Here is a 19,048-nt window from a genome sequence, read left to right as displayed (position 1 = left end):
GGTATCAGATTAAATCCACTTGCGCTTGCCGTCCTCCACCTGATCTGGAGTCTCCCGAGTCGGTCCCTCATCCGCTGGCAGATAGCGTGCAGCTAGTTGTCTTGAGCGCCCCGACAAGGCACTGCGGAGAGGAAAGGACCAGCATCTAGAGCCCTGAAAGTGTATCGAGCGAACGCGGGCGATAGGCGTACGCTAGTGGCAGATGCTTCTGGCCGAGGGGATTTCGGGTCGGCAAACAGGGATCGAAACCTGAATGGTCGCTTTGACTTGTATCGATGCAAATTCATGACGACTTGTAAGCAGATCCGTTCGGATTCGCAAGGTTCTGCTTGAAGACCTCCGGGTCACGGACAGGGTCAAAGTACGCATGGGCCTGAGCCTCCTTGGCCGTGAGTCGTTCCTGTGATCCCATGTTAGCAGCATGCGGGGCATTGATGGCGCAAGGTGACGTACCTGGTGGTCGTATCGCAACAGCTTGTCGAGGAAGTCGATGGCTTCATTAGAGACAAAACGCTGGTTCTCCGATGTGACGAAGCTGTGCCACGGCTTCTTCTGGAACCGACCGAGGATATCGTCGTACTGGGCGTCGAGTTCGATTTCGTACTTGTCGAGGTAATCAAACAACTCGTCCGTGCCAAGGACCTTAGCAATCTTGACGAGCTGATCCGAGTTGCTGTTGCCGTGAAAGAAAGGCTCTTTGCGGAAGATCATGGAGGCAAACATGGCGCCCAAGCTCCACATGTCGAGGCTGTAATCGTACTCCTGGAAGTCGACGAGCAACTCGGGACCTTTGAAGTATCTAGAAGCGACCCTAACGTTGTACTCCGTCTGAGGGTGGTAGAACTCGGCCAGACCCCAGTCAATGAGCCGCAACTGTTGCACACATGTTAGTCCCGCGCATCCGAGGCGTTTTTATCGGCAGGTGAAAGAGAACTGCATTCTACCTTTCGGTTCTCATGATCGATCATAACGTTATGAGGCTTGACGTCGCGGTGCATAATGCCCTTGCTGTGGCAGAAGTCGAGGGCCTTGAGGAGTTCGTGGATGTAGAACCGCACATCGAGGTCGTTGAACTTGGGGTACAGGCTGCGGAAATCGGTATTGTTGACGTACTCGAAGATGAGTGACGGCGTCTTGCTCTGCAGTGCAGGTCTCGTGATCAGCACAAGCCCATGCAGCCAGAGGGGGTGTCAATATGCAACCAACCTGCGAGTCCCTGACAACATCAAGCAAGGCCACGACATTCGGGCCGCCGGCAAGGTTCTGGAGAATCTTGATCTCGCGCTTGATCTTCTTCTTCTTGACAGGCTTGAGGACCTTGACGACGCATTTCTGGTAGTTGACAACGTTGATACCCTCGAAAACTTCCGAGTATTTTCCCCGGCCTGCAGAGACTCATGGTTAATGACGCAGCGCACGGTGCGGGCACGGGGTCGAGAGGCCGCATACCGATCTTCCTGACTACCTCGTAGTTCTCCAGGACGCCCCAGCCTATGCGAAACAGTCAGCGACGCGGGCAGAAGGGGCTTTGCGAACCCGACGCACTAATGTTGACAGAGTCGTAGTCCCAGTAGCTGCGGGGCATGTTCTGGTTGACATCTGCGTAGACGCGCGCCATGCTGGGCTGGCACGAGGGTGCGCGTCGCACAGGCCGCGACACGGTCGACGACGATGGAGAGAAGCGGCGCGGGGGGCGAAGGACTCGGGGCCGGTGGGCAGGATGGTCGGAGGGCTGCGAGGTTGGGAGTTGAGGCTCTCGCGATCGAATGGAAGGGTGAGAGCAGCTGGACCAAAACCAGCACGAAGTGGGATGGACCTGGCCTGGCCTGGCCTGGCCTTGGGCGCTGCTTCCCCCCATTGCTGTAGTTGCCGCAGCACAGCCCCGCTCTTCGCCCTTGATGCGGGCCTCGCCATTGGCTGCAGCGCTTATCGGCCGCGCTAAGCGAAACCCGTCCGAGGTGTCGCGTGCAAACCGCCTGCAAACCGCCTGAAAGCCGCCTGCTGGGGCACCTCAGTCGTTCACAAGGTTTGGCGGTCACCACCAGGCACGGTTGTAGTTGATGTAGATAGATGCGCATGTTCCGCGGCATCTCATGGGGCGTTTGCATGAGTTCATAAGCTGCCTACATTTTCCTCTACGGTACGCAGCAACGCTACGCATCCCGGAGGTACCTCTGTGCTTTGTTCTCCCCTCCAAACAGTGTCTGCTTCATGACCGATCCATCATTCCATACATGCGAGCCACAGGTAACGTTATATCGAGGATAAGGGGCAAGGCAAGAGCACCGCACATGTGCGTGCGTTCCGTGTTCCAACGTCTCCGCCATCGACACACTCCAGGGTCCAGCAGCCCGTTGTGTGCAGCACCTAGATGGGCGCTTCCTCGATTGCGCGATGCCATCTTGCCGTCCCTTAGTCGTCTTGCAATGTCAATCAGCCAATGACTTCCAGCAAAACAAATAAAGCAACAGTAACAAAAGACTCCAGCAATGACTCAGAGAGAAGATTAATGGGTTCGTCACGTCGCGGCCTCGCAGCGTCCCCATCGGTAGACCCGATGCATCCTCCGCCACGGGCCTTGATCTGACTAAGGATGACGATACAAAGGTTCTCATCATGGAAACCAAACATGTTGAAATCCAAAAGGGGCTTCGCAACTTACCGGCTGCCAGTGGAATCGGTGTGTCCTGCTCGGAAGGCCGCGTATTCCATGTCTCGTCCTTGCCGGGTCAAAACACAATCAATGCCGGCGTGCGGACATGGCGCACTACAATTTTGCCGACAGATAATCTTGCGATGGGCTTCCAGTCGCCTCGTGCCATTAATCGTAGTTCAGCGTGTCCAGCCCAGCGTCCACAACGTCCCAGGTTCGCTTGCGTAGGTCCGGCTTTGGCTCGCGTCGCCCATTCTTGCCATTCCGCTTGTTGGTCTTCTTGCTGACACGGTTCGCAGACGACGCCTCCGGCTTTGATGTCCCAGCCTGAGACCGTGACTGTTGTTGCCGCAGCTCCCTGAGCTCCGACTGCCGGAAGAATTCGATGTCCTCGTCTGTTAGTGTTCTCTTGACACCGTCCTCGTAGTAGCCGAGTCCATCATCCTCGTAATCCCAGTTGCACTGCGCTGAGGTGTCTTGGGATTGAGAATAGACATCCGGATTCATGAATGCCCAGCCAAAGTTTGCCACGGCGTCGGGAGTGAAATGAGCCTCAAAAAAGTTGGCAAGGTCATCCTGTGACTGGTTAGTGAAAATCAGCCTCGAAATTTGGTGTGCCATGCATACACTAGAGACTTGAAGCTGACTTGGCGGCTCAGTGCATCCCGCGTCTTTGTCGGCCGCCATGACCACGCAGACGCTGATGCGAGCGAGGTCAAGGTAGAAAACAAGAAGCTGGGGTACAGTTAAGGAAGCGCGGTTCCTGCGTCACGTGCCCCACTCTTGTGCCTCCAGCTACGTTATTGTCGACTGATGAGATGCCTCTCACGAATTGGTCCAGAATGTCTGCTGCGATATCTGCACGTCGTCTGCTGTTCCAAAATTCGTTGATCCGTGACGCACGAATGAGAGCTTTGACGCTCACTTGCCTTGCAGAAGCGCCAGCGCACTCTCGAAGGCTTTGACGACTTCTTCGTCTGTCCACGGCAATGTCAGTCGTTTCTCGGTCAAGGAGGGGTCTCATTCGAAATCATGGCTTCTCACAGTGCTGCTGTTTCTGTGCTGCCTTTTCCTCCGACAAATTGACGAAGCGCTGGCGCGTACGGAGGCGCTTAATCGCTCGTTCGTCGTCGTGAACCGAGGCAGCGGCTGCCCAGGCTCGGAAGTACTTGAGAGACGTTAGCCGCAGGTGATTGATTCAGACGCGTGCCATACGGTTGCTTGCTACCTTGGAAAGCGAATCGGCCTCCTTGAGAATCTCCCTTTCGTTCTCGTCGGCCTCTCGCAGGGCCGCCTCGTACCTCGCCTCGAAATCGTCCCAGTCAAAGGGAAGCAGATGACCAGGAGTGCTAGGGGTGTCGGACTCGGCCCTCTGAAGCTCGTTCAACGGCTCTGGCGTTGTGGTGTTCTGTTCCGGGTGGTGCTTGAGTTCCAGCGGCGCGGCATGCACCGCTGTCGCGTTTTCGCCGGTAGACGTCGCCGCGTCAGCGTCGACTTGTGACATGAATAGCTCTCCGTCTGCTGCCCTGGGGTCAGATGCCATGGCGGTGGATGAGGTCTGAGGTCAGAGCGAACGGCGGCAGCTTGGGCGTTGGTTTGCAGCTCGAGAGGTGGGAGGCGAAGGGATGAGATGCTGCGCTCGCCTGGCCTCGCAAACTGGGGACCCCTCAAGAGATGTGAGGTCCGCCTGAGGCGTGCGTCACCCTGGGCTGCGTCGCTGAGCCTGCGTAGAATAGGTGACGAAGACGATGAGCGAAGGTCGCAGGACCGGGGCCGCGACTGTGAAGCAGCAGAGTTCGCGGAACGCGTGAAACTTCCAGGTTAATTGGCGCTGTCCAACGCGCTTGGGGAGCGCAATTGATGAGGGTGCTCTGCATCACCTGCGGCGCAGCGCTGGAGCGTGTAACCTGGAAAGTTAGCGGACCTCTGCGGCATGTATCATTCACTGCCCAGGTGCTAGGCGGGGTGGGCGCCAGGCGGTCAACCCCTCCAGCTCCAGGCTCCACTGGGTCCTGCCTGGAGCTTCCGCCAACATCACCTCCTCCTGTCGCCGGGACATCAAGCTGTGGAGCCAATCCCGAATGCAGCTGCACTGCTGCAGCCTCAGTGGACACGCTGAAGCACAGGGCAACAGCCACAGCAGTCGATGACCCGGAGGGCCAGCCACTCGCAGTGCGCAGGTGCCTGGAGCGCTGGCTGCTTCCACTGCAGCGCTTCAAAGAGGCTCCATCCCTCCAGTTCGGTCATGGAGCATTGCAGCCGACCTCCGACTCGAACTCATCGACCTGCGCCATCAACACCACTCATCACCACAGCGTCCCGTGACCAGCCAACGCTCCATCCGACGCATCATCCGCTCCGTCACCTACTTTTCTACTTACTTACTCACGTCTGTCCATTTCTGCCCCCGAACCTCACGCCTTCCTCTCAGACACTACAAATGCACCGCTCTTTACGTCCGCCACCTCGCCTCGCTAGTCGCCTGCCGCCGCCAGCATCGCCCCTCTGCCGTCATCTCTGAGCGCCCGTGAACGGCAGCACCACCATGGATTGCGACATCTGCCATCGCGGCCACGACCCGCAGCGCCTGCCCTTTCTCTGCGCCGTGGACGCCCGCAACCAAGTGTATGACGCTCGCCTCAAAAACCTCCATCTTCTCATCGAGAACGACACCCTGCAGGCCCAGATCGCCAAGGCTAGCGCTGATGGCCCGGCCACCGCTGACCTCACACTTGCGCATCAGCGCCTCGCCGAGGACCGGGCAGACCAGATCCTCGCCGCTGCGGACAAGCTGCGCACCGAGATTCAGGCCGCGCGGGATGAGATCAAGACACGCCGGGCTGCCCTCGCGCGCCGCCGCTCCGATCTCTCATCTGTCTCGACGGGATTAGCAGACCGGAGAGCCAGGCAGCAGCACGAGGTCGAGAAGTCGACGCAGATGCTGCGCTTCCGCTGGTCCCAGGGTGCCGAGGAAATGGCCCAGACACGAGCGTTCTTGTGCACTGAGGCTCTGCGACTGTATGGACTGAAACGAACCAGGAAGAGCAACACTTCACGCTACGACTATCAAATAGGCAAGGTGCCAATCGTCGACCTCACCAGCATGGACTGTATGTGTTCCCGATCTCCGCCCCCTTTACTATGTTAAAGCATACTGATAGCCATTCAGCCCTCGCTCCTGAAGTCATCTCGACGTCCCTGGCTCACGTAGCACACATCGTCATGCTCGTCTCTCATTACCTCGCCGTGCGCCTGCCTGCGGAAATCACCTTGCCTCATCGCGACTATCCCCGGCCAACCATCTTCAACCTACCCGGCTCGTACCAGCATGGTCCTGTCGCATTCCCTTCCTCCTCATCCTCTTCCGCGCCTATGTCCTCCTCGGCGCAAATCCGGGACCCGGAGTCTCACCATGTGCCCCGCCCACGCCCGCTCTACGTTGACAAGCCTCTACCGCAGCTGTCTAAAGAGGACCCGGCCATGTACTCCTTCTTCCTGGAGGGTGTGACCCTGCTGGCGTATGATATCGCCTGGCTGTGCAGCTGCCAAGGCGTGTCGATCGGCGACAAAGGCTCTTTCGAGGACATGTGCCACATGGGCAGGAACTTGTACAACTTTGTCCTCGCGTCGCAGCTGCAGGGCTACGTGCAGCCGGCAAAGCCGGCAAACAACGGATCGCACGGGGAAGACAACAACAGCGTTGAATCCCGCTCGAACTGGATCGGCCGGTACTCGCACGGCACCACCTACTACTACCTCGGCGGCGTGGAGGGAACCGACTTTATTCGCACTTTCAAGCTGCCGAGCCCCATGAAGCTCGCTGATAAGCTCAAGAAGAAGTTGCTCGGCGACGCGCCTGGTGCCGATTGGGAAGTGCTGGACGACGATGCCTGGAAGCCCGACGATGTCACCAATGCCGATGCAGGCGTCAGGGCACTGTCAGGTGCCTTCGCCGACAAGAAGGGGCTCGAGGGACCGAGCTCCCCACGCGCGGGCACAAACGGATGGACAAAGGTGAAACATAGACCCTAAATGGTCAGATAGAGCCGCCTGTCGTTCGTCACTTGTAGGTAGCTCATGTGGAAGCTGTGTTCCCTGCCATAGTCACACTCACAGCACGTGGAGTTTTGAGCAACATAGCGAATGTTCAGAGAATATCCCATGATTTGATACCCATAGATAAGTGCGATGCAAAGTAAGAGTACTAAGAATACCCCATATTTGAGCTCACCCGGAACTCACCCGGGGCTCACTGATACAGCCAAACGCCCAGCACGGTTATGTACCCAACTTGCTCATCATCAATCATAACAGCATCATGTCCGTCCCAGTTCGGCCCGGTCCCGCTACTTCCTCCCCCTGGCAATGAGCCTCTGCTGCAGCTCAACAACCACATTGCTCCAGTCCTCGCCCTCAAAGCGCGCCGTGTCCCCAATCCTCGTCATCAGGAACTCGCCCACCTTGTCCACATTGAAGTTCTCCCCGTAGACCACCCTGGCCTCGGCGGAGATGCCCACGCCCAGGCCGGTCGGATCGCTGCGCCCGTGGAGGTTCAGTGTGATCTCGACCCTCGTCTCGAGCGGCTTGAGGAGCAGCGAGCTGGTCATGGCGATGCTCGAGTCAGATGTCTTGATGACCGTGGTGGGGAACGTGATGTTGACCCGGCGGATCTGTGCCGCCACCAGCTGCGCCGTGTCCCAGCCTGAGCGGACCGCGTCGAGCATGGCGGACATCTTGGTGCGGCTTTGCGGCAGCGCGCGGACCCCGTCGCGCATGCATTGCAGGAAGAACTCGATCTCGGCCGTCTTGGGCACGGGATTGTGCTCTCGGATGTCGGCGATGTACCAGAGGTCGATGCGCGAGTTGGGCTGGTGAGGTTGGAATGAGGCGATGTCAAACACGAGCTCAATCTCTCGCTTGTACGTCATGGAGAGCGTCGTCCCGGACAGACCAGTGACGGCCCAGCCGTTCTTCTTTTCGATTGTCTCGACACGCGCTGGTATAGCATTAGACGTTGTCTCAAGTATCGAAGGGCATAGTGGCAGCTTACCTTTGAGGGTGTTGACCTCGCTGCTTGTCCAGCCACGGCATTCCTCCCTGATCTTCTCCGACTTCTCGATTTCTTCCAGGCAGTGCTGCTTTTTAGCCGCCAGTACCTCCACGTCTGCTGACGAGTCATCGAACTGCTGGCGAAGTTCAGCGATCATGCGCTTCTTCTGTGCAATGTCGCTTTCGAGGCTGCTCAGCTCATTCCGCGCTGCCTGCAGCTCGGCGGGGTCGCAGTCGGCAAGTTCATGGGCGACTTCTTGGAGGTTGTTGCTCTCATCTTCTAAAGCCTCATACCGCTTGACAATGTCAGGCAGGACTGATGCGAGTAAGTCTTCCTGCTGCTTAAGAACCTGGTCATCGCTCTCCATTCCCTCAGCAATGCCCACGAGGCCCTCCTTGAGGCCGTCTTGCAACTTCATTCTCCACTCGTACCACATGGCTTTGCTTAGGAACCTGGCGTGAGTCTTGACATTCTTGAACTGGTTGTCCATGAGGGCCTTGACGTCCGGCGTGGCGGACATGTATTCGCGGAAGAGCGGTGGGTTGTCCTCGAACGTGTCGTTTTCGATTTCCTTCACCATGCGTCGGCCTTCCGAGATGTATTTTTTGAGCTCCCGGCAGGAGTGCTGGTACAACTCTAGCATGGGCACCGTGCAAGCGCCAGCAACCACGCAACGCTCCAGCGACATGCTGTCCTGCCCATCTGCCGTCGATCCATCTTGCAGGCTGCCCGGCGCGACGGTATGTCGTCGTTTAGTCGTCGTCAACTCCATGAAGCGTATGGATGTCATGTTGAGGAAGTCCTGAAGGTGTATCCTCTCGTCATCCGCCTCCTTTTCGAGCTCCGCGTCATCCTTGGGCTGGGTATCTTGGAAGTTGACCTCGTGGATGGTATGGTTATCTTTGACGTCCTTGAAGTGGCCCTTTCGTCGGGGCGTTGTTGCCGGCTCCTTGAGCGGCGACGAAAAGGACGACGGCGTGTTGGTACTACCGCCCTGCTCCAGACTTCGTCGCGCGGACCTGGTCAGACGACCAGTGGTCTCGGCCTTGGATGACGGCTGCTGCAGTCGGACATTCTTGACCGGACTGCTCTGGTGCCCCTTAAGCCGCTTGACGCCGTCGTTTTCTTCAGCTTCTTCGTCGTCGTCCAACTCGACTGGCCGCTTTCCCAGCAGACCTCGTGCGCTTCCCATGTGCAGGCTCTTTCTCCCCTTTAAAGGATTGCGCTTGGGGCTGAGGCTGTCAATCATCTCCCGCAGGTTGAAAGTAGCATCCTTGTCTTCCTGAGACCCATCTGCCTCGCGTTCAAGGATCTTGCGACGGTTCTCCTTGTCTTCATCATCTCGTCGTTCCCGGTCCAACTCCTCTTCCATCTCCTTGGGGTCCGCAAATGCCACGGCTCGCTTTCCAAGGACGAATTCGCCGGCGGCGTCACCGATGGAACTCCGGCGATCGCATACTGCCGCGACCTGGGGCGACCCAAGTCCAGGCCTGTCCACACCAACGCCGCTGAGGGGCCGTTTCTGCGGCGTCAGCACGATGGTAGGGGTCCTGCTGCCTGTCTTGGGATCGCTCTGGAAGAACGAAGTGCGAGTATTTTTCGGTTTTTCTGGCGAGGGAGTTCGTATGACCGGAGACTGCGGTTTTCGCGGGGCAGAGTCTGGAGTCTTGGTTCGCGATGGCGGCCCCCGACTTGGTGTGACTGATTTCCTCCGCTGAGGAGTTGCTGTCTTGGCCGGCGAAGGCGTGCGCGACTGGGCTCCTTGTCTTGGGGTGCTCTGGGCCTCAGGCCCCATGCTGCGACGCAGCCCTTTACCCCTGAAGGCCGACAGACCTGGGCTTTCGGGCGGCGGCGCGCTGGCTGGTAGCGAATTCCGCGATGACCTTCTGGAAGGTGCCTTCTTGGACACGGCGGCGATGATGGCGCCCTTCGGGCTGTTTGGTCGGCTTGCCTCTTCTTCCATAATGCGCTTGTTGATGGTACGAGGACTGGCTTCGCCTCGCTTGATGATACCACCGATGGCTGTTGTCATGTCCATACCCATGGTCATATCCTCATCTGCAGCATTGTTGTCCTGGGGTATAATCCGACCGACAACAGTTGTCATGTCCATGGTCGCATCATCCAAGTCGGCATCGCGTTCACGATTAAGGGTCCTTCGTCGGCTTTCGGCCGCCTTTCTTCCCTTTGGTTGGGAAAGAACACCACCCATAACGGTCGTGAGCTCCATCGACATGTCCTCGTTGCCGCCGACATCCTCTAGCTCGTCATCCTGGGACCGGTGAATGCCACCCAGTGCAGTCGTAAACTCCATCGTGGCTTCGTCCATCGGCGCAGACTCCTGGGCCTCGGAGGGCATGGCCCCCGCCCGGCCCTTATTGTGTGACAGGATACCGCCAAAAGCCTGAGTGACATCCATGGACATGTCCTCGCCGTGGTCCGTTTCGTTGCTGTCTGATGGTTTGAGGATTCGCCCGACAGCGTTCGTCATATCCATGTCCATATCAATGTCCATGGCGGTGTCGCCATCGCCTCCTGCATTGGAGCCGCTGCCTCGGGATTGCTGGCTTGTGTTGATGCCACTCGCGGTCGCGGAGCTCGACGAGGCTGCCTTTTTGACCCAGCCAAAGGAAGGGATAACTTCCTCCCCGTCGTCGAGAAAATCATCATCCTGATCGCTGCCCAGGTTTTGTGTCCCAGCGCGGTGTGCCGCCATCCTCAGCGCCTCATCTAGCGTTGAGTCATCGTGTGCCCCGACGGACCGCTCTGATGCCACTGTCGTTCCCGTAACTTCTTCCATTGTCATCATGGTCCCTCCGTCGGAATCGCTGCTCGACCCATCGTCTTCTTCCTCTTCGATCTCTTCAACGGCGTCCGCAGGCTCGGAGTCGGAGCTGTAGATTGTGGAGGCGATTGTGTCATCATCTGTCGGGCCAAAGTTCATGGACGGAAGGCCAGAGCTCCTGCGTCGCTTGCGTTGATGGAGTTCTCGCTGATCGTCCGGAGAATCGGGGACAGTGTCAATTTGCGCTTGAGGTGTTTCCTCTCTTTGGCTTGCAGTAGGAGGCTCAGAAGATTTGCTGGCAGCTGATGCTCTCCGTGACGAATCTGTCGAGGTAGTGGAGTCTTGCATATATTCCACTTCGTGAAAGGTGTGAAGTGTCGCTTCTGCCGCAAAGGACACCCGTCGGTTCGCGAGAGATTTTCGGCGAGCATCTCGTCGCTCACGTTCTTCCCGTTCACGCGCCGCGGCTTGCTGTTCCTCTTCGGTCCGTACAGCTATCTTGGAGCTCGAGTCCTCGCCCGAACTTGCGGTACTCGTAGAGTCGCGTGTGCTTCCGGAGCTCGACGGGCCTCTACCTCCTTTTTTCAAAGGGGGAATCTCGGGAAGCGCGGATATGGTAGGTTTGAGGATTGATCGCGGAGGTTTGATCGGAGCAGCTAGGGACTTTCGCAAACGTTAGAAAACAACTGTGAATAAGAATATCGGGAAGCTCATACTGCGCGCCTATTTCCATGACCTTGCTTCAAAGCATCGAGCCCTCCAGGCCCCATGCTCTTGCTCCTAGACTTCTTGCGATTGGCGGCCAGCGAGCTGCCAACGTCGACAGTCGCGTTTTCCTTATCCATGGCTTTTCGAATGTCGGTATGCGCGCCTATCGACTTGCGTGTCCGCCGAGTCGCCGGTATGGTAGCTTCAGTTGGCGGAGACATGTTGGGCGACAGTCGTGGTCGACGACGCGGACAAGCCAAATCGATGGGCGTCGCGTCGTTGCATGGAGGAGCTCGCGATAACGTCAGGGCGTGTTTGTTTACTTTGGCGGGCAGGTACGGAATAGCACAGTACGTACCGCCTCTTGGCGCTAGTGTCTCCACCCGCCTGGCCCGTGCGTCACGACACTCCACATACCATCACGTGAGCTCACGGTGACCAGTCTGTCCGGTCACGTGCCAAGCGGATGCACGAAGAGCGGGTCGTCGCCTACCGGGCCAATCCAAATTTTGCAAGCCCTAAGGCGGTGGATGCAAAAAATTGGTGTGCGATTGCCCTACTCCTCCATTCGCCCAAACACTTTCTCGCGACCATCGACCATCAACGACCAGCCTTCCTGTCACGACACCCTCCCCGGAGCAGGATAATTCAAGATGTCAGTTTGCGCCGCGCCGACGCCCATACGATCAATCGAAGAACCGCCCCTCGCTGACTGTTTTCCTCCAGGGCGACCGAGTTGACCGTCCAGTCGGAGCGCGCTTTCCAGAAGCAGCCTCACATCTTCCAGAACTCCAAAGTCAAGGCCAAGAGCGCCCGGCCCGGCAAGGGTGGACGACGATGGTACAAGGACGTTGGTCTGGGTTTCCGTACCCCCAAGACCGCCATTGAGGGCAACTACATCGGTACGTTTCGAGCGACGACGAAGGCATCGAATCGAGAATGTCGGACGACCGGGCGGGTGACTCTCTTTGCGAAAGATGACGGCCCGCACGACGGATGATAGTTCGAGAGAGCCTTAGTTGGGGGAGCCGCGAAATGCTGTTGAGGGCGATAATGCTGACTGGCCATACAGACAAGAAGTGCCCCTTCACCGGCCTTGTCTCGATCCGCGGCCGTATCCTGACCGGCACCGTCGTTTCCACGAAGATGCACCGCACCCTCATCATCCGAAGAGAATACCTCCACTTCATCCCCAAGTACTCTCGTTATGAGAAGCGCCACAAGAACCTCGCCGCCCACGTCTCCCCCGCTTTCCGTGTCGAGGAGGGTGACCAGGTCACCGTTGGCCAGTGCCGCCCCCTGAGCAAGACTGTACGTCCATACCCACCACGCACCACACTGCGAGCCTGCGCGCCCGAACTGCAGTGTCTGACTGATTCCAGGTCCGATTCAACGTCCTCCGCGTCCTTCCCCGAACCGGCAAGGCCGTTAAGAAATTCAGCAAGTTCTAAATTGGGCTTCTCTTCTGGCATTTTTGGCGTGATAAACATCAGGGGGAATAGGCTATTCCCACTGGAGGGTCGGGCACCGGAAGTTGATGGGCAATGATTCTGCTGTAGTTGCAGCCGCAAATAAAAGGGTTCATGAATGCAACTCGAGATACACAACAAGGGCACACCATGGGTGGGCGTTGTCGTTGACAATCCCAAATGGGTTCCGGTTTACGGCTATTCGCATCGTTTGTGGGTGACAGTGACAGGCCACGTCTTGGACATCTGAGGTCAACATGTGTTGGGGGGATGAAAATGCGACAGTTGCAATCTGATGGATCACGAAAGGGCATGTTCTGGTTTCGGAGCGAGCATCCTGCGCAATCCATGGCATTGAGCACTCTCCAGACACTATCTCGAGATTCAATCCGTGCGTCTAATAGGACAATTGAACATTGAGCTTAAGCTCTGTTATTGAGTCGGCGTTGCACGTACAGTGTTGAACACAGTGCCAGCCGTTAGTCGCACTCACGAAATCGTCGACCTGCTCCGCTCCGACCATCCATCCTGGAGCTCCAAGTCTGTTGCGACACAGAGTCTCTGCACATCAGTCGCTGCGGCCTGTACAACTTCGAAACCCTCCTGAAATGGGCTGGCTGCCCTCCATATTCGGCGGCGAGAAGCCCTCCGACCCGCTGGGCAAGCTCGACCCCAAGCTCCGCGAATTCCTCGAGCGGGAATCACCCGTCAAGTACACGCCGAACGAACCGGCTGCCACCGCTCCGCCTCCGACCACCACCACCACCACCACCACCCCTCCGACACAGCAGCATGACGCGAAACCGATAGCAGAGCCAGAGGGCAAAGAAGCCGCGGTGCCGTCGGCCAGCCTCTACCAGGACGGCCGCTATGCGCACCTGTGGAAGAACTACCGCCCACTGGCGCAAGTCGAGTCGGAATCCGCGACCGATCACGACAAGCTGATAAGCGTCCTGGAGGGCTTCAAGGAGCGCAAGGCAGCCATTGGGCGCGCGGCGCTCGAGAACTGCGCGCTGCAGCAGGAGGAGTGGGTGAACTGCATGAGGAACGGCAGTTGGGAGGACCAGCTGCAAATGTGCCGGCACCAAGTCCGGAGGTTCGAACGGTGCTACACGATGCAATCAGTCAGTCTCCTCCCGTCCGGAATGGAGGCGATTCGTTCCTCGGCTAATCATTTTCACAACAGAGATTCTTGAGAGCACTCGGATACGGTTCCGTGCTAGGCCGGCCAGCACAAGTCGACGAAGACATCCAGATGCACGCCGACACGCTCTTCCAGCGAATGCTCAAACACGAAGCAGCCGTCGAGCAGGCGAAGAAGGACGGCACGCCCATACCCGTATTCAACCCCACGCTACCCAGCGCGAGCGCGCAGACCGCCATGCCGACAGAGGAGGTGGAGAAGCAGTGGAAGGAGAAGCTGGGCCAGCTGCCCGAGGACGAGCGGGCGCTGGAGGAAGCTGCGCTGCGGGCTGACCTGCAGGCCAAGACGGACGTGGCGCAGAGCGTCAAGCAGATCTGGGCGGCGCAAAAGGAGGAGAGGGAATCAAGAAAGGCCGAGGGACAGGCGACGTTCATGGACACTGTGACATCTCTCTTTGGAAAGGGGGGCAAATGAGGTATCGACGCCTCTTTGCCGGCACCCGTTGGATATAGCGGACAACCCCGCCATTACGGGCGGCGTGTAAATTCGTGTAAAGCATTGTACAACATGGACGAAGGCAGACTATGCCGACAAGATACCAACAGGTCCTAGCCCGCAGCCTTTCCTGACCTGGGCATGCCTTCACCGGAACTTGGATTTCTAATTCCATTCATGTGTCCCCTCCTTGCACTGACGCGAACCAAGCTCGAATTCGGCAGCCATTCAATTTCACTTCTCTCACAAGTATTCTCGACTGTAGATCAACACAGCGAACATGGTAGCGGGCGAGGCAAGCCCGCTGGTGGTATCCACCAATGCCATCAGCCAACCTACCAGTACTAAAATAGCGCAGAGTTTCTTCAACAACGACGCATGGTTTCGTGGTCTAGTTGGTCATGATTTCTCGCTAACACCGAGAAGGTCCCCGGTTCGAGCCCGGGCGAAACCACGTTTTTTGCCCCCGTTGGCGCCATTCAGTTCCTTTTTGCCCCTATTGACTCTCTCTCTTTTTTTTTTGCTGCGCACCTTTTCAACTTGACTACCCTGTACCTTTGTGAATTGAACCGCGAACGGCTTTGTAGGGTCAATGGATCAATGAGCCGTTCGTGATTCTGGCTCATGGTCGCGATTTCTTTTTGTATTGATTTGTTGTGCACTGCCTGCTAGGTCATGTCGTGTTCAGTGAACGTGCGGCGGACGAAGTTCCGTTGCGCTCTTAGGATTCGTTGTTGGAACCGTAAGAGCGGATACGAAGGCCGGTACAGATATCTATTTCACGACACGCCACAACGGGCGTAAGCTTGGATCTGGAATGATTCGCAGGTAGGTCCACGGACCGGGATTCATCTTGGATGGCTCTTGATGGCAGCTACAACTGGGCAGACTTTGCTTTAGAGATCTACCTTTACCAAGAAGGAGGGCGCGACAAGGCGTGATGACATCTATTAGTCTTATGGACTGAAATGTAAAGGGTGAAACGAATCGCCGAGACCACGGAGAAGAAAAATCAAGGTTCATGGCGTCAGAGAGCCCTTTGTAATCAGGTGAAGGTTCGATCTTGGAATTGCGCGGTAATGGGGAGCAGATGAGCTAGCTGCAACCCACCAATTGTCAGATTGAGCGCCTTCCGACACGGTCGCGTGAGAGACACGCTCACGTCAATTAGCATTTCACGACGACGACGAGGATGGGAACAAAAAGAAAGATGAGTGCCATGGGCAGACTGGGGCGAGCGAGCCACGTTGTTTGGCAGACATGTCGATTCGTGTATCAATACGCCCTCTAAATGCTCCAATGCTGGTATCTTTTGTTTCTTGTTCCTTGATCGTCCAGGCAATCCCACTACTGGCGACAGAGTCTGGCAGCCTTGAAGCGGCTGACATGTTCTTGCGGCTCATTGTCGTCGACAACTTCCCGCGTCGGAGTCTCGTCCTCCTTAAGGAAGCCTCCTTGTCGCTGGATGAACCTCTTCCGGAGCCGATGGTATTCGTCCGCAACCGCGTTCTGATCCAAAGGTTCGACAAAGCCAGAGGGCGCAGCGGTGGTTTCCCTTTCCACAAGGCGCTCTGCGAGTGTGGCGCCTTCAGGGCCGGTCGGAGTCGGCTGTCCTGGGTCACTGTCCAGGAACTGCGGAGGAGCATCAAAGGGTCCCTTGGGCTGGCCTCCACTTGAAGGACCGTCGCCCCTGGCCTTCTTGAAACGGGACTGCCTCCGTGGGGCCGGGGGTTCTGCAGACTTGGGAGGGACGGATCGCTCAACGATATCGCTAAGAGGATCAACAACGGGCTCCTCTCTCTCCTTGACAGCGGAAGCGACTGGCTCCGGCTGCGACTCCGGCTCCGGAGCAATGTCGAGGTTTTGAGCAAACCGCACACCCTTTCTCTCTTCGCCGTTGGGCTGCTTGTCCTTCAAGCTCGACTTTCTTGGTGCCGGCTTAGACGCAGACGGGGCGTTTTCGGATTTCTTGATGACGATGCGGCCGATGCCTTCACCGTCGTCAGAAGACTCGCCTTCCTCGTCGGCAGCCTGTTCGGTAAAGCGGGACTTGATGCCGAGACTCCTCTCAAGCTCAAGCATGCGCTGGCGATAGTCGTCCGTGACCATCTGCCCCGTTGATCGGCCCCACTTGTCTTCGTCGTCATCCTCATCCTCATCGAACCCTTCGTCACCGTAATCGAATCCTTCATCGTCATCGTAGTCGGTATCGTCCTCCTCGAGCTGGAGCTCGGCGACAACTGCACCTACTTCGCCCATGCTATAGCTGAGCATCTGCTGTCGTAGTTCGGCGTCGTCTTCGTCCTCGTCGTCTGGGATCACAGCCTTGTCCATGCTCATGTCCTCCTGCTCCTTTGCAGTCTTCATGATTTGCTCAACGCGCCTCGCCTGACGAGACATTTTGGGCTCAGGTGCAGGTGTCGGGGCGTCTTCCATGGGCACATCTTCCGTGAAGGACACGACCTTCTTTGGTGCGGGCAAAGGTGCCGCTTCAGCGGATCGTTGGGAACGGTCCACGGCTTTCGGCTTGGCTTGACTGGGCTTGTATTCCTGTTGAGAGGAGGACGTGTTCTCGTTTGTGGGCAAGCCTTCGGACGTTGACGAAGCGGTAACGCCTGCCTTTTCCAAAGCCTCCCGGACCTTCGGTACCGCATCTCCAGGACGGTTCAACTGGTACGACAGAACATTGTCGTCGTCGTCCAGCTCCTCGACAATCTCTGTTATCGGTTGGCCATCCTCGTCGAGGTCGTCCTGCTCCCTCGCCGCGGCAGCAAGGGCGGCATGCTTGCTCTCTGCCGCGTCAAGCTGCTTCTGCAAGCTCTCCACGCTTTTGGAGACATAGTCGATGCGCCGGTCCAAAAGCCCGATAATTTGGTCAGCTGGCCGCGGATTCGGGAGTCCAAAAATCTCGTCAAGCTCCTTTCCGCGCAGAAGCTCGCCTTCGAATTCGTCGTGGACCCGCTGGAGTTCACCGTTTGAGCTGGTTTCTTCGGTGAAAGCTTCGACCTCCTCTTTCAAGGCCTCATACTCGGCGTCCCAGGTCTGCCAGTGTTGCAGGGCCTTGCGCAGCTGAGCGATGTTCTCCTCAAGCTGCAGGCGATGTCTCTCGACATCGTCGAGGCTGCCTGCGGTAGCTCCGGACATGGCGGCTTGAGAAGTGTGAGAAGGTGGCGTTCGATGGAACGGCGCGACGAAAAAAAAGTGACGGCCCGTTTGACAGGGGTTCGCGGGTCGCGCGTGGAGGTACAAGGCAGACGCCGCGGCTGAACAACGGTTAACTTCCCCGCAGCGGGTTGCCTGCCTATTTGGTGGGGTCGGGGTCCTGTCAATGTTCCCTCCGCGTTCACGGGCGAATACGAGCACTGTCAACCGTCGCACCCGACGGCCCGCGGCGTTGAACCCCCCTCTAAGTCGTAGGGCGGGCTTATTTAAAGAAAGGAAAGCTCATGTTGATCGCTTTCCGGTCTTCTCTTCGAACATGCTTCGTTTGCTCCATCCAGCTTCATCATGGCAGACGCCGGTGAAACCAAGACGCTCGAGGCCAAGTGCTCTTGCGGTGATGTGCACTTGACCTTTGATGTGCCTGTCAGTCTGTTGCCATTGCCCGTTTATCTCTGTCATTGCAGCTTGTGTCGATACGCGACCGGGTCTCCGTGTACGTTTCATACAGCATTGCCCGAGGGGTTGCTGCCCAAGTTTCTCGGAGACTCGTCCGAGGAGAAGCTTACCTCGTGGTTGTCTCACGATGGACGCGGCTGCACTTACGACTTTTGCTCGAGATGCGGGTGTCACGTCGGCGGCGTGAGCATTGATCGAAAGCAGTGGACTCCCACCACGTCCATCTTCACGGACCATGGACCGGAGAACTTCAAGATTGGCCAGCACGTCTTCTCAGAGTCGGCCAAAGATGGGGGAATCTCTTCGATGGTCACGCACATCCGCGGCCAACAGCTGGGATCCTGGAACCCAGCGGCCGATGATCCGACTGCCAAACTTGTCGAGTCGAAGGCTGAGGTAGGCGAGGATGGTGAGGAGCGCCTCCGGGCCCAGTGCCAGTGCGGCGGCGTGTCCTTCACCATCCGGCGCCCTACGCAGGCCGTCCTCGACGACCCCGTTCTTTCCAAGTTTGTCTCGCCGCGCGACAAGACGAAGTGGATGGGACTTTACGACATTTGCAACGACTGCCGACTCGTCACAGGCACTCACGTCGTCGGCTGGACATTTGTGCCCCTCAGTCTTTGCGAGCCGCGCATCGACACGACGCTCAAAATCGGGACGTCCAAGACCTATTCGACGTCGGAGGGAGTCCTGCGCTCGTTTTGCGGAACCTGCGGCGCCACCGTCTTCTTCACGTGTACGGAACGCCGGCCGAACGAGGCCCAGACCGTCGTCGACATTGCCACGGGTATCCTCCGTGCCCCCGAGGGTGTCATGGCCGAGAATTGGCTCACGTGGAGGACGCGCCCGGCTTATCTGGCCAGCGGCGTCGGCTACGACAAGGGCTTCGGCGAGGCCCTGGATGAGGGCATGAAGCGCTGGGCGGTGGACAAGTATGGGGAGGAGATCAATGATGAGGTCGGCTAGTTGAGGCGCCTTTGTGAGCCAATGCATGCTGGCCGCAAATCACGCGAACGTGTAAAGGAGTTGGGGATTGAGGAGCAGCGAAAAGTGTCTCGGGGAGAAGCCGTGATTTTTGGATGAATTGAGTGGTGTTTGCCTCTTGATGCCTATCTATGCCTCCTAG

At 57.7% G+C, this 19,048-nt stretch overlaps 9 protein-coding genes and 1 non-coding gene across 10 annotated transcripts; 5 read left to right on the top strand and 5 right to left on the bottom strand.

Annotated features, from left to right (window-relative positions):
- Nucleotides 1–283: 283 nt before the first annotated feature.
- On the bottom strand, nucleotides 284–1,618 carry PLICBS_004424 (casein kinase II subunit alpha; the record flags this gene model as incomplete). The annotated part of the gene is made up of 6 exons (XM_018326235.2): nucleotides 284–400; nucleotides 454–873; nucleotides 945–1,139; nucleotides 1,207–1,385; nucleotides 1,450–1,491; nucleotides 1,546–1,618. 6 exons carry the CDS (start codon nucleotides 1,616–1,618, stop codon nucleotides 284–286), a joined length of 1,026 nt encoding a protein of 341 aa, XP_018175987.1.
- Nucleotides 1,619–2,821: 1,203 nt separating this feature from the next.
- PLICBS_004423 (uncharacterized protein) lies at nucleotides 2,822–3,340 on the bottom strand (the record flags this gene model as incomplete). The annotated part of the gene is made up of 2 exons (XM_065600513.1): nucleotides 2,822–3,229; nucleotides 3,281–3,340. 2 exons carry the CDS (start codon nucleotides 3,338–3,340, stop codon nucleotides 2,822–2,824), a joined length of 468 nt encoding a protein of 155 aa, XP_065456585.1.
- Nucleotides 3,341–3,574: 234 nt separating this feature from the next.
- Nucleotides 3,575–4,196, bottom strand: PLICBS_004422 (uncharacterized protein; the record flags this gene model as incomplete). Its single annotated transcript, XM_018326236.2, has 3 exons — nucleotides 3,575–3,630; nucleotides 3,698–3,821; nucleotides 3,882–4,196. The coding sequence occupies 3 exons, from the start codon at nucleotides 4,194–4,196 to the stop codon at nucleotides 3,575–3,577; spliced, it is 495 nt and encodes a 164-aa protein (XP_018175988.2).
- A 1,002-nt stretch (nucleotides 4,197–5,198) lies between these two features.
- PLICBS_004421 (uncharacterized protein) lies at nucleotides 5,199–6,685 on the top strand (the record flags this gene model as incomplete). Its single annotated transcript, XM_018326237.2, has 2 exons — nucleotides 5,199–5,763; nucleotides 5,823–6,685. 2 exons carry the CDS (start codon nucleotides 5,199–5,201, stop codon nucleotides 6,683–6,685), a joined length of 1,428 nt encoding a protein of 475 aa, XP_018175989.2.
- Nucleotides 6,686–6,999: 314 nt separating this feature from the next.
- PLICBS_004420 (uncharacterized protein) lies at nucleotides 7,000–11,417 on the bottom strand (the record flags this gene model as incomplete). Its single annotated transcript, XM_018326238.2, has 3 exons — nucleotides 7,000–7,649; nucleotides 7,704–11,151; nucleotides 11,205–11,417. 3 exons carry the CDS (start codon nucleotides 11,415–11,417, stop codon nucleotides 7,000–7,002), a joined length of 4,311 nt encoding a protein of 1,436 aa, XP_018175990.2.
- Nucleotides 11,418–11,849: 432 nt separating this feature from the next.
- PLICBS_004419 (40S ribosomal protein uS17) lies at nucleotides 11,850–12,647 on the top strand (the record flags this gene model as incomplete). The annotated part of the gene is made up of 4 exons (XM_018326239.2): nucleotides 11,850–11,855; nucleotides 11,945–12,098; nucleotides 12,269–12,507; nucleotides 12,579–12,647. The coding sequence occupies 4 exons, from the start codon at nucleotides 11,850–11,852 to the stop codon at nucleotides 12,645–12,647; spliced, it is 468 nt and encodes a 155-aa protein (XP_018175991.1).
- A 626-nt stretch (nucleotides 12,648–13,273) lies between these two features.
- Nucleotides 13,274–14,283, top strand: PLICBS_004418 (uncharacterized protein; the record flags this gene model as incomplete). The annotated part of the gene is made up of 2 exons (XM_018326240.2): nucleotides 13,274–13,789; nucleotides 13,852–14,283. 2 exons carry the CDS (start codon nucleotides 13,274–13,276, stop codon nucleotides 14,281–14,283), a joined length of 948 nt encoding a protein of 315 aa, XP_018175992.2.
- Nucleotides 14,284–14,684: 401 nt separating this feature from the next.
- On the top strand, nucleotides 14,685–14,758 carry PLICBS_004417. The gene has a single exon. It is a non-coding gene; the product is annotated as a tRNA-Val (tRNA).
- Nucleotides 14,759–15,651: 893 nt separating this feature from the next.
- On the bottom strand, nucleotides 15,652–17,448 carry PLICBS_004416 (uncharacterized protein; the record flags this gene model as incomplete). Its single annotated transcript, XM_018326241.2, has 1 exon — nucleotides 15,652–17,448. The coding sequence occupies one exon, from the start codon at nucleotides 17,446–17,448 to the stop codon at nucleotides 15,652–15,654; it is 1,797 nt and encodes a 598-aa protein (XP_018175993.2).
- A 363-nt stretch (nucleotides 17,449–17,811) lies between these two features.
- On the top strand, nucleotides 17,812–18,888 carry PLICBS_004415 (uncharacterized protein; the record flags this gene model as incomplete). Its single annotated transcript, XM_065600512.1, has 2 exons — nucleotides 17,812–17,893; nucleotides 17,975–18,888. 2 exons carry the CDS (start codon nucleotides 17,812–17,814, stop codon nucleotides 18,886–18,888), a joined length of 996 nt encoding a protein of 331 aa, XP_065456584.1.
- Between the last annotated feature and the right edge of the window lie 160 nt (nucleotides 18,889–19,048).

The sequence above is a fragment of the Purpureocillium lilacinum genome, assembly GCF_023168085.1.
Source record: "Purpureocillium lilacinum CBS 284.36 DNA, scaffold_3, whole genome shotgun sequence".
Classification (NCBI taxonomy): Eukaryota; Fungi; Ascomycota; class Sordariomycetes; order Hypocreales; family Ophiocordycipitaceae; genus Purpureocillium; species Purpureocillium lilacinum.
The sequence above is the reverse complement of the archived record's forward strand: the minus strand, read 5'-3'. Positions and strand labels throughout refer to the sequence as shown.